At 35.2% G+C, this 14,103-nt stretch overlaps 1 protein-coding gene across 3 annotated transcripts in view; it reads left to right on the top strand.

Annotated features, from left to right (window-relative positions):
- MMS22L (MMS22 like, DNA repair protein) overlaps positions 1–14,103 on the top strand; it is a 156,041-nt gene that overhangs the window by 104,906 nt on the left and 37,032 nt on the right. For all 3 annotated transcript variants that reach the window (XR_014017158.1, XR_014017159.1, XM_081250416.1), the window contains exons 16-19: positions 123–273; positions 2,000–2,151; positions 2,953–3,095; positions 8,680–8,839. Coding sequence is in view for 1 of the 3 variants with exons in the window: in XM_081250416.1 (XP_081106542.1) it covers positions 123–273; positions 2,000–2,151; positions 2,953–3,095; positions 8,680–8,839 (606 nt within the window). In the remaining 2 variants the exon portion in view is untranslated. The remainder of the gene's footprint in view (positions 1–122; positions 274–1,999; positions 2,152–2,952; positions 3,096–8,679; positions 8,840–14,103) is intronic.

The following is a 14,103-nucleotide window of genomic DNA, read 5'->3' as shown; positions in this document are numbered from 1 at the left end:
ACGTTTCTAAAATGTGACATTTTACTATTTAGTGCTGATTTTTAAAAAATCACTATTGATATAATTTGCGGGGGGGGGTGTTAAAAAATTCTCACTGTGAGTTTTCCTCATTTTAAATCCAGATTTTACTTTGCTGGCAATGGACTTGCCCAGCACAGCTCCATCAGATCTTCAGCCTCAGCCAGTTACATCAATGATACAACTTTTTGGTTGGGATGATATCGTCTGGCCCCAAGTTGTAGCCAGATATTTAAGTCATTTCCTACAAAATAGGTAAGTGTTCTTATTTCAGGTATGCACATTAATGTAAGCCCATGATAGGTGAGTTCACTAGGAAGGTAAGAATTTTCACAATAAAAACTGATCTTTACTATATATACTCTCACTTGGGCAGTTTGTTGCTTTTCTGTGTATCAGCATTTTGACAGTATTAATAGTAGGAAAGCTTTCTTAAAACAGTGTTGTTGCTGTTTTGTCAAAACGGTTTTTGTAGGACTGCCTTATCCTCATCCTGAAATGACCTTTCTTCACTCACCATTGTGAAAGAAATTATACAATTAATATTGCTGAATCTGTAAGACACTTATATTACTGTAGTTTTTGATTTAATGATAGCTTTCCTCTTCACAGCTAGATGTTTAAAGCTTTGACTTTTGTGTAGTCATGAACAAGAGACTTCCCCACCCTGAACTTTGGTTTCCGTATCTTTAAGTGTCTCCTGCCATATTACATAAGAGATCTGAGGAACCCCAACAGAAAAAATATGCAATAGATAATAGAAATAGTGTAGAATAATCAGGACAATTTAAATAAGAATATCAAGATGAGGGAAAATAAAATAAATACACAAACCTAAGAGACCGGTGTAGGTCTGATCCCAGCTGCCTGCCAGTCAGTGAAAATGAAGAGGTATTCTTCTCAAAAGGAAATCATTAAGCAGAGTCATTAATCATTTTCTCACTGGCTTTCAGTTGTAAAGTAAGGGAGTTCACCTTCAATTGGATTACTTTCAGGATCCCTTCCAGCTTAAGAATTCTTTAATAACAACAAACATTTATTTATATTATTTATTAAATACTTTTGCTGAAATTATCTGAAAGGATTTCAGTTTTTAAAATAATATTGTGTGTAAGTCACAGTTGAAGGAACTGAAATGCAAAGATGGTAAGTAATGTTGGGAAGGTTGTATAAGTAATAAATGACCCATCTGAGTTCTTGTTTTTTGTTCTCTTTTTTTATGATAACTTATATTCAAAGTATTTCAAAACAGTATTTTTAGAGTTATGATTTATATATATTTTTCAAGTGTCTTAACTTTACATAACATTTATAATTAGGTTAAGACCATCCTCATTCTCTCTATCCTCACTTATAAAATGATTAGAAATCAGATTTAACTAGGCCTTTGACTTTGTAAGATAATTTTTTTTTAATCTCATTCAGATGTTATTTTGGAATTCCTTAATAATGACTCCTGTGAGGTGGGGGAGCAGGAAAGGAAGGGATGGGAATGGGATTGGTCAGGAGAGCCACACAGAAATGTATTTTGTCTTTTTGCCTTTTTTCTTGGTCATGACCTCTTCTCTGTTTACTCTAAGGGCCACTTTTTTATTGTACTTGCCACTTGCTTTAGTATTATCTCACCTAGCTAGTTAATCCCCTTCCTTGTTTTTCTAATTTTAACCATGTTCTTCTTTCCCTTTCTCCTTTGGCATTAGCCTATATGTATGCCATCAGTGGAAAAAGGAAAATTAAAAACTAGGGCATTACAAATGAAAGCAAGAATATTTGTCTAAAATATCATTTTGTGTGTGTCTGTAGAGTATATTTTCAGCAATGCATGTCTGCATTAGTGTGTTTGTCTGTAAAATAAGTGAGGCCAAGAACTGGGGGATATTAGAATGTTTTCCTTTATTTCTGAATCTCTGTACTCAGGGAATACATTATCAGGGTTTTGTTTGGGTTTCTCTTTTTAATATCCATCAACTTATTTTTACAGCATGTTATGTGAAGCACTTTCTCATTCAGGCTGTGTATCTTTTCAAGCCCTAACTATAAGATCATGGATCCGTTGCATTTTGCAAATGTATATAAAAAACCTTTATGTGCCAGATGACTCGTTCATTGATTTAAATACTGAACAGGCAGTTGGTAAGTATTGCAGGTGATTTGCTTTCTAGATAGCTAAGTATGTTTAAAATTTCCTGTTTCATTATATAAATTAATAGGAAAGATAAAAAATATATTTGTAAATAGGTATTAATATGAACAGAAATTTACTTCCTTTTGCAGCCTGTTTCTTTTTCTTGATATTTTCCGTAACTGTATAGGACAAATTTCTCTCTTCTAAAGATAAAAGAACTGTTTCCTTGGAAGCTAGGAACAAAAATTTGCTCTCAAATGACGAGCTATTTTTTTACCTTGAAGAAACTGATCACAAAAAAAGTGGAAATATGAAGTAAATAACCAAATATCACACTGTTAACACCCTATAAAGAAAAATATCCAATTATGAATAATTTCATCCCATTTCCTTGTAATTTTTTTGTTTTTAATATCCCATACAGTTCTGATTGTCTGTAGGGCGTGCCTTATCCTAAACCTATTGTTTATGGCCATTCATAAATCCCACAAAGGCTGGACTGAAAAAATGCTCCAAATTTACTTTTATATATTATTACATTAGTTGGCTTTACATGAATAGCTTTTGGGACTAGGACGTTCACAAATACTCATTTGTTTGTTTTTAAATAAAGCCTTCCCATAGTGAGAGAAACTTAGAAGTTTTTAATAATGTGGAAATTTTAATTTTAAAAGAAAACGTTGTCATAAATGAAGAATGATACATTCCCTGTTCTCCCATATATATGTGTGTGTGTGTGTGTGTATATATATATATATATATAAAACATAAATTTATGAACACATTATATAAATATTTTATTTTAACAGAAAAAGACTACATGGAACAGTTGGCTGAACTGACAAGGTTGCTATTTAAACTCTCAGAAGTAAAGAATATTCTCTCAAAGGCTCAAGTTGAATATTTACCTATCCAAGAAGACCCTAAAAAAGCACTTGTTCTGTTCCTCGAGGTATTTTTTATTCATTAATATAATTGTTCAGATCGGTAACAATTATTTTTCCAAAAATCTTGAAGTGTTCATAAAGTTTTTCCATAAAATGAATTATTTTAAATTGAATCATATTACTGGTTGCCGCTATTATAAAATTCTGAAGGAATAAAAATGTGAATCTAAGATATAGCACAACTCACTCTTCAGGACAGCAGAATAATTACGTGTAATAAAAAATAATAAGAGTAAAGAATGCCACATAAAAGCCTTAACTCCAAGTCTGATCTAAATTGTAGGAGTATATTATTGCTGAAATTGTTAGATAACAATATTCTTCAGGTACTTAAATTTCCTTGTATATGGTCCATAATAGTTCCAACTTAATGTTTACCACCCTGTAATGAACAGTGTAAATTTTACAGTAAAATTTTAGGGTATTCAGCATAAGCACCAACTACTTCATATCATAGCATGGTTGGGGATTTAAAAACCAATCCATTTGTTTTATTTTGCCTCTGTAATAAATAATCCCATTCAATACTGTATTTTTAATTATTCATTTTGTAGGAATCTGTCTTATGTAATAGTCTTTGTTTTGTAGCCTAACTGAAGTTGTTAATGTGCTTGGATTAGTGTTTTTGTAAGCTATTCACAGTAAAACTTAGTTTATTTTCCCACAGAGTAGTTGGTATTAACTGCAGCGAAGATCCTTACAATCCATAAGCTCTTTCCATAAATGTGAATTCTTCCATTGGTTTTCATTAAGTTAAAGTACAATTGTTACAGTTAGAGATGTCATGTAAATCCTAAAAATATTTCGTAGTAGTAGATGTAGATATAAAATACATATTTCTCTGGAGCCTTTTATTTAGTTGTTGATTGGATCTCCGTCATTAATTAATTCAACACCTATGCTGGGGACCATACTGAACCAGAAAGGGAAGTAGAAGTCATGCACTACACTGATCATTTTCGAAGGCTCTCCTAATTTAATCCTATCCAAATTAATTGCTTTTTAACCAGTCACTAAATAATAGTTGTTTGCTAAATGCTAGATAGTATTATGTGAGGATTTCTTGGGGATTTGAAGAACCAAAAGAACTAGTCTTTGATCTTAGAGAACTTTTACTTGTCTGAGAATACAAGACATACACAAAGGCTAAAATAATAATATAAGACAGTATATGCTAAGTGTCAGTTACTTGATAGGTCAATCAGTAGGTTAAGAATTCAGAGCATCATGGTATAAGAAGTTAGATTTTATCCTGTGAACAGGCTTTATAAATTTTTAAGTAGGTCTGATTTGATCAAATGACTTTAAGAAAATTGGTAACAATAGAGTAAATTAAAGGTGCAGGAACACTAATGCCAGAAGCTAGTGAGCTAGGAGGAATTGAAGATTGCATTCTGGGATTTTTGAATGATTATGAAATAAATACTGTGTTTAACCAGAAAAATGATGACCTTAAGGAGAAAAAGGAACATCATGATTTAGAGTGGGGCAGAAGTAGGTGAGAAGTCCAATTTTAAACCTGTTTAGTTTGAGGTTGTGTCAGGGGTGCTCATGGTCACCCCACCCCGGGTGCTATTATGATTCACTAGGAGGACTCACAGAACTCAGCATATAGTTGTATTTACATCTATGACTTATTACAGTGAAAGGTTTCAAAGTACAGTCAACAAAGAGAAAAAGTGCATGGGTGAAGTCTGGAGAAACCAGGCACAGCTTCCAAGAGTCCTCTTACAGTGATATTACACTGTACATGCTTAATTCTCCCAGCAAGGAATTGGGACAACACCTATGAAATCTGTCAACCAGGGGAGCTCATTAGTGACCCAGTGCCCAGAGTTTTTAATGGGGGCTGGTCACCTAGGACCTGTTTGTCTGGCACTTTTAAAAATCCAGACTCCCAGAAGGAAAGCAGATATTCAGTATAAACTGTATTGGTTGCACAAACTGTTTAGGCACAGTGAGCCATTCTTATTGGGAACTGATGGGGAAAATCTAAGGGTCCAAAAACCAACCAAGGACCAACCTTGCAAATAGGCCTCTTAAGGGTAATGACATTGGACCCTGCTATATTAACTCTTCTCTGCACAGAAATGATAGTGTGACATGAAGGTAAGGGTAGTCAAGGCACTGAAAAATATACATCTCATAGTCTGGGGAGGTTAAGGCTAAACATAGAGAAATATTGAAATCTAGGGCACTGGTTCTTAAATGTCTGTTTCATAGACCTCTACGAGTCACTAATACTTTTCAGGGGTTCTGTGAGCTCAAAACTATATTGGTGTTTGTACAAATAGCGTAAAAGCTGTAACAGAAATCAGCACCATGGCCCAAGATTATACTAGTAGTCAGTATAATTTTCAAGGCCATGCAATCAGAGACAGGGAAAAAAGCCAGTTTGACTTAAGAGTATCATTAATGAAGCAGTAAAGTTACTAATTTTAATAAATTTTGACCCTTGAGTACATGCCCTTTTAGTATTCTGTGAATGACAATAGGAAATATATTTAAAGTACTTTTGATGCATATGAAAGCAAGATTGTTGTCTAAGTGAGAGCCACTTATGAGATTGAGTTGTAAGCTGAACTGACCGCTTTTACCGTGAAAGAACAACTGACAAAGTATGGTTATTCAGACTCGGGTATTTTGCAAATATTTTCTTAAAAATGAACCTATCGGGCTTCTCTGGTGGCGCAGTGGTTGGGAATCCGCCTGCCAATGCAGGGGACACGGGTTCGTGCCCCGATCCGGGAGGATCCCGCATGCCGCGGAGCGGCTGGGCCCGTGAGCCATGGCCGCTGAGCCTGCGTGTCCGGAGCCTGTGCTCCGCAGTGGGAGAGGCCACGACAGTGAGAGGCCCGCGTACCGCAAAAAAAAAAAAAAAAAAAATGAGCCTATCACTTCAAAGAAGTCAACTGACAGCATTTTTTGATAATAACATAATTTGAGCTTTTAAGAAAATTAGAATTTTGGAACATGTGTATTTGTCATCATGAGCTTGAGAGTTTCTTGTTAATTAAAGACTTTCTGACAACACTGGTGATATTAACAAATACGATTTTTTAAAAATATGGACAATGAAATGTGTTGTCCAAATTGGGAAGCTGTATAACTCAATGAACCAAAATTTTTCAGATAACAAGTACAGGCTTTTTAGAAAGTATGCATGTGTGGAAAACATTCATTCAAAGCACAAGACAGACCAATGGCTTATAACGTAGCAGAGAACAGAACGTTCATTGACATGATTTTGGATTCCATGTTACAACTAACCTTTAAGAAATACCACTTGTCAAGTTTTGGTGTAATATCAAAGAGGAATTCCCAAAATTATCTGAAAAATTTATTAGAATACTTTTTCCTCTTCCAGCTACATATATTTGTGAGACTTAATTGTTTTTTTTTTGCTTTTATTTTTATGATTTTTCACTCTTGTACTTTACTGTTCTTTTTCTATCTTATATTTATACTTAGAAAATTTATTTTCAGAGGCTTGTTCTTTGTAATATCCAAATTGAAGACTATAAATTCTTCATTTAGCACAAATTTAACTTCATCCCACAAGATTTATTTGCAATATTTTCATTATTTTGTATTTTAGAATATTTTTCAATTTCCATTGTGATCTCTTGTTTGATGTATGGGTTAAATATGTATGTCTTTCTTAATTTTCTAATATTGACAGAAATATTAACTTTTTATCTGCAACGTATTGCAACAGCTTGTATGCAGAAGCAGATATGAGGATGTAACTGTCTTCTCTTAAGCTAGACATTAAAGAGATTTGCAAAGATGTAAAAAAAGTGCCACTTACCACTATTTTTTTTGATTTGTTTTGGAAAAGAAAGTTATTTTTCACTAAAAATATATGACTTATATTAACATAATCTTTATTATTTTTAAATGAATAAATTAAATCTTTCTATTGTAGTTTGTAATATAATAAATATCAATAGATATAGCCCAAATGATAAGCTTTTTAAGATCCTCAATTTTTAAGTGTGTAAAAGGGAACTGAGATGAAAAGTTTGAGAATTTCTGGTCTAGGGAAAGAAGTATAGAGAACCAAGGGCAGAGAGCTAAATGGAAAAGGGGATTCATCAAGTATATCTCTTATTCTCAGCTGTCTACCTCCCAATCGTTCAAGTTCACTAGGTTCCTTATCTTTTCCTCCATACTACATTTTATCATCACCATGGCTAACTTTAATATCACCTTGGATAACTTATCTTGAGCCCTCATTTCAAAACTTCTCCAGTAGTCTTTCAGTGATCTTCACTTCTGCTGTCATCCACCTACTGCCATGACTAATCACTGAACCATGGCATCACTTGGAGCATCTGAAAGCTCATTGACTATCACTGCTTTCCTTCCATTTCTCTGAGTGACTTCATCATGACCTTCCTCTCCCTTTTATCCAAGCGCAACATTCTGTCAAGGTCTCACTTTCTTCCTTATGTACCTTAACTACCCTTAACTTCCCTATCTACCTTGGAGGCCTCACTTCAACTACCCTTAACCAACACACTCACAATCTTCCATCCTTTGTCTTATTGTTAAACGTGCAAATCTTCAACTTTGGATCGGTACAACCACCTGCCTTCTTTCCTTTGTGTTATTTCCTAAGAGCTGCAGGAGAAAAATCACATAACCATGCATACTGGTGCCATTCATGGTCCAATCTGGGTAATTGAAATTCATTGTTAAGTTCCCAATAATGGCTTGGAAACTTTACTACTCTCCTCAAACCTTCTAACCCATCTCTAGCCAGTTTTCTCTTGATTCTTTTTTTTTTAACATCTTTATTGGAGTATAATTGCTTTTCAGTGGTGTGTTAGTTTCTGCTTTATAACAAAGTGAACCAGCTATACATATATCCCCATATCCCTTGATTCTTCTAGTGACTTCTCAACTCTTCTTTATTCTCACCTTCCCTCAACTCATCCTCATTTATATCCCTTCCTCTTCTCACTTCACCATTATTCTCTACTACTTCACCTCACATTTCTCTCCTCAGCCTCCCCATTTTGCCATTTCTACCCTTTGTACCTCATCCTTTTTTTCCTCTGAGAAAGTTAAGCTGGCATCTAATGGCTTATAAAGAAAATTCTAGGGAAAAAAATCAATTCATATCATAAAGCTGAACTTTATTTATGGAGGTCTCACTTGTAAGAGTCTGTTAACCTCATCTGTAGGTCTTTTTTGTAGGAATTTGGGGATTTAGAATTCCCAGTCATGTCCTAGAGATATGGTGAGCCAACCTGTTTGGAATGCTTGATGTGATGTGGTTATAAGCGTCTTGTATATCAGTTCCAGGTATCTTTTACTAATACTTTGCTGACTCATAATTATTGGTGAACTGATTTTTAAAATTTTTCCTTTAACCTTTATTTTAATTATAAAAGGCAAGATAATTCTTTTTACCTGGATTTTAATTGCTATGAACATTTTTTGGAAAGTTAAGGATGAAGGCTTAAATGTAAGGGATGTGTGTGCGCATGTGTGTGTGTAGAAAGAGAAATTATCTTTATTTTTCAAAATCTGTATTATATAAAACTTGGAATGCTAAATCATGTTTTCCCTTATTTATAGGCTGTTGGTATAACTTACGGGAATCTGCCGACACTTTCTGATAAATCCACCATGGTCACAAAGTCCTTAGAATACCTTGGTGAAATATTAAAATATATAAAACCTTATTTGGGAAAAAAAATTTCCAGTGCAGGTCTGCAGCTGACTTATACGATGATGGGTATGTATTCCTGACATTATTAAAACTTCCCTAGGTTGAGCCTATAGTATCGTGATGGATAGGAATATACTAACACACTAGCTAAATCACTGCTGTCTGTACAGTCTTAAGAATGATCTGAAAGACAGTGATTTAGTTTAAAATAATTCATGTTGGCTTTCAAGTGTATCTCTGTCTTGCCCCACCTCCTTTCAGAACTTTTCTTGTTATGCTTGGTTAATATTAAAATTAATTATGATCAATACAGAAAATATACCAACTCCAGTTTGCTACCAATAGTCTTCTGAATCACTAACATTGTGAATGCCTGCATAATTAAAATGGACCTTTTTTCAGCGCTTACCTATGCTTTGTTAGAATTTAAAACATCAGAAAGCCATCACTTTCTTCTGTTTTTATGGTCTGCTCTGTATGAAGGAGGTCAGGAAAGGATTTATTACAGCACTAAAGATACATATGCTTCAAATCTTGTTTCTCACAATACTATGTTTTCTTCTTTCAAAAAGAATGTGTCTGTTCTGTAACAACAGAGTTCATTTTTCTTTAGGAAGTCAGTAATTTGAATATCTTTGTTCACTAAAACCATGTTGCTAACCAAAACTAGGGACTGGATAAAGGGAAATGAGAAGGATTTCCTTAGAAGTTTTTATACAGAATTTAAGTTTTTTTTTTTTTTTCTCTGTGGCCAAAACCTTATATCTGTTCCCTTTGATCTTCTGAACATATGAATAAACCTGATTTGGGCTGTCTGAAACCTTTTATCTTTGTTGTGAAATATAAAGGAGAATGTGAAAATGTGTAAATATGGATGATGTAGAATGTAGTGAAAGCAATAGTAGCAATTCGGTCATTTTAATTTTAAAGAAACATAAATGAGAATTTATTATAAATTTAATTTAGTATGATGTAGCTTAACATGTATTTCAGCATTTAAGCTTTTTTTTTCTTAATATCTTTATTGAAGTATAATTGCTTTTCAATGGTGTGTTAGTTTCTGCTTTATAACAAAATGAATCAGCTATACATATACATATATCCCTATATCTCTTCCCTCTCACCCTCCCTGTCCCACCCCTCTAGGTGGTCACAAAGCACAGAGCTGATCTCCCTGTGCTACGTGGCTGCTTCCCACTAGCTATCGGTTTTACATTTGGTACTGTATATATGTCCATGCCACTCTCTCACTTTGTCCCAGCTTACCCTTCCCCCTCCCCATATACTCAAGTCCATTCTCTAGTAGGTCTGCGTCTTTATTCCCGTCCTACCCCTAGGTTCTTCATGACCTTTTTTTTTTTTTTAAGATTCCATATATATGTGTTAGCATACAGTATTTGTTTTTCTCTTTCTGACATACTTCACTGTATGACAGACTCTAGGTCCATAGCATTTAAGCTTATAATTTATTAGTTGCTATTAGATTTTTGCTAAGCTAAATGTATGATTTCGGAAGTATGCCTGTATTTTACAAAATATGTGATTGTCTTATCAGGAGCTGCAAAATCATTTGGATTGGTGATACATAGACCCGGGACAAAATTCTCCTTATGAAGTATTGAGGGCCTTCTTTGTTTTGTTAAATGGTTGATTTTTTGATTTAGTGGCAGGTGGATACTGTATTCTTTCCCTTTGTCTAGATCTCAGAAACTGGGAAAAGAGTACACTGCTACAGTGTTACCGGTTTAGTCAGCAGAAATTAGGAACAGATAATTTACTGTCTTCTACATGTACAAAGTTTAGAACAAAATAGAGAAAGAGCAAATATAAACTTTTGAGAGTTAGAACCTTTTCTAGGTGTGCTGGGGTTGGGATATCACATCCACCTGAGGGAAAGAGAGCTAACCACGGAAACACTGTGCTTTGCTCTCCTGGCCTGCTCTTCCCTGAGGATGCCTCTGCTTTTCGCTTGCAAGGCCGTAGTGGGAGGTGCGAACTGTTGACAAAACCCCTCCAGATTAAGGTGTCTGGGGTCTTCACTGTAGCTAGGTGATTTCTGAGAAAGCAGGATTGATTTCTCAGTAGTATCTTCCACTTTCCTCCTCTTTATATCTTTTTTTCCCCCCTCATTCTTTATATCTCTAATTTTCCTGTTTCCATGCCTTTCCTTTTGATCATCCTTCTTTCTTGGGATCATTCTTCCCCTTTGGTCTTTGTATTGAAATTCTACCCATGATTCTTCAGGGTCCAGCCCAGGAAGACCTGCTCTCCCTGACTGTGCTTCATCTGTCCTCTGCTCTGACATTTTTTGTTGTTTACCACTTATTATAATTATCTGTCTATTTGGTGTGCCCCCAGGAAAATTTAAACGTGCTTATGGTTAGTGGCCGTATCTTTAGAACTTTTTATTCCCATAGTCGTATTGTATTTTGGACAAATAAGAACATTTAGTGAGTGTATGTCAGGCACTGGATTGGGAACTGAGGGTACAGTGGTTAAAGAGCTTCTCCATTGTAGAAGATGCCATATGCTAAATAAATATTTCTGGAACTTAATAATGTTATAGGGCTTCCCTGGTGGCGCACTGGTTGAGAATCTGCCTGCTAATGCAGGGGACACGGGTTCGAGCCCTGGGCTGGGAGGATCCCACATGCCACGGAGCAACTAGGCCTGTGAGCCACAACTACTGAGACTGCGCGTCTGGAGCCTGTGCTCCGCGACAAGAGAGGCCGCAATAGTGACAGGCCTGCGCACTGCGATGAAGACTGGCCCCCGCTTACCACAACTAGAGAAAGCCCTCGCACAGAAACGAAGACCCAACACAGCAAAAATAAATTAATTAATGAATTAATTAATTAATTAAAAAATAATAATGTTATAAACCTAGCTAATAATACATAATGCATTTGTAATTTTATTAAATAAGCAAAGTTACTTTCAACCTCTAAATACATTTAAAAATATATATTGTAATGATCCCAATTCTTTTTTTTAAGGCTTAGTATATACATAGAGTAGAAAATAAGTTAATATGTAAGAATTCTAGTGTGATCCAACAGCACATTAAAAGGATCATATACCATGATCAAGTGGGGCTTATTCCAGGAATGCAAGGATTCTTCAATATACGCAAATCAATCAATGTGATACACCATATTAGCAAATTGAAGGAGAAAAACCATATGATCATCTCAGTAGATGCAGAGAAAGCTTTCGACAAAATTCAACACCCACTTATGATAAAAACCCTGCAGAAAGGCATACAGGGAACTTTCCTCAACATAACAAAGGCCATGTATGACAAACCCACAGCCAACATTGTCCTCAGTGGTGAAAAACTGAAACCATTTCCACAAAGATCAGGAACAAGACAAGGTTTCCCACTCTCACCACTATTATTCAACCTAGTTTTGGAAGTTTTAGCCACAGCAATCAGAGAAGAAAAGGAAATAAAAGGAATCCAAATCAGAAAAGAAGAAATAAAGCTGTCACTGTTTGCAGATGACATGATACTCTACATAGACAATCCTGAAGATGCTACCAAAAAACTACTGGAGCTAATCAATGAATTTGGTAAAGTAGCAGAATACAAAATTAATGCACAGAAATCTCTGGCATTCCTATACACTAATGGTGAAAAATCTGAAAGTGAAATTAAGAAAACATTCCCATTTACCATTGCAACAAAAAGAATAAAATATCTAGGAATAAACCTACCTAAGGAGAAAAAAGACCTGTATGCAGAAAATTATAAGACACTGATGAAAGAAATTAAAGATGATACAAATAGATGGAGAGATATACCATGTTCTTGGATTGGAAGAATCAACATTGTGAAAATGACTCTACTACCCAAAGCAATCTACAGATTCAATGCAATCCCTATCAAACTACCACTGGCATTTTTCACAGAACTAGAACAAAAAATTTCACAATTTGTATGGAAACACCAAAGACCCTGAAGAGCCAAAGCGATCTTGAGAAAGAAAAATGGAGCTGGAGGAATCAGGCTCCCAGACTTCAGACTATACTATAAAGCTATAATAATCAAGATAATATGGTACTGGCACAAAAACAGAAATATAGATCAATGGAACAGGATAGAAAGCCCAGAGATAAACCCACGCACATATGGTCACCTTATCTTTGATAAAGGAGGCAAGAATATACAATGGAGAAAAGACAGCCTCTTCAATAAGTGGTGCTGGGAAAAGTGGACAAGTACATATAAAAGTATGAAATTAGAACTCTCCCTAACACCATACACAAAAATAAACTCAAAATGGATTAAAGACCTAAATGTAAGGCCAGACACTATCAAACTCTTAGAGGAAACCATAGACAGAACGCTCTATGACATCAATCACAGCAAGATCCTTTTTGACCCACCTCCTAGAGAAATGGAAATAAAAACAAAAATAAACAAATGGGACCTAATGAAACTTAAAAGCTTTTGCACAGCAAAGGAAACCATAAACAAGACCAAAAGACAACGCTCAGAATGGGAGAAAATATTTGCCAATGAAGCAACTGACAAAGGATTAATCTCCAAAATTTACAAGCAGCTCATGCAGCCCAATAACAAAAAATCAAACAACCCAATCCAAAAATGGGCAGAAGACCTAAATAGACATTTCTCCAAAGAAGATATACAGATTGCCAACAAACACATGAAAGGATGCTCAACATCATTAATCATTAGAGAAATGCAAATCAAAACTACAATGAGATATCATCTCACACCAGTCAGAATGGCCATCATCAAAAAATCTAGAAACAATAAATGCTGGAGAGGGTGTGGAGAAAAGAGAACACTCTTGGACTGTTGGTGGGAATGTAAATTGATACAGCCACTATGGAGAACAGTATGGAGGTTTCTTAAAGAACTACAAATAGAACTACCATACGACCCAGCAATCCCACTACTGGGCATATACCCAGAGAAAACCATAATTCAAAAAGAGTCATGTACCAAAATGTTTATTGCAGCTCTATTTACAATAGCCAGGACATGGAAGCAACCTAAGTGTCCATCAACACAGGAATGGATAAAGAAGATATGGCACATGTATACAATGGAATATTACTCAGACATAAAAAGAAACGAAATTGAGTTATTTGTAGTGAGGTGGATGGACCTAGAGTCTGTCATACAGAGTGAAGTAAGTCAGAAAGAGAATAACAAATACCGTATGCTAACACATATATATGGAATCTAAGGAAACAAAAAAAAAGGTCATGAAGAACTTCGGGGTAGGACGGGGATAAAGACGCAGACCTACTAGAGAATGGACTTGAGGATATGGGGAGGGGGAAGGGTAAGCTGGGAC

This window comes from Mesoplodon bidens (genome assembly GCF_964165515.1).
Source record: "Mesoplodon bidens genome assembly, chromosome: 12".
NCBI lineage: Eukaryota > Metazoa > Chordata > Mammalia > Artiodactyla > Ziphiidae > Mesoplodon > Mesoplodon bidens.
This window is presented reverse-complemented; position numbering and strand designations above follow the sequence as displayed.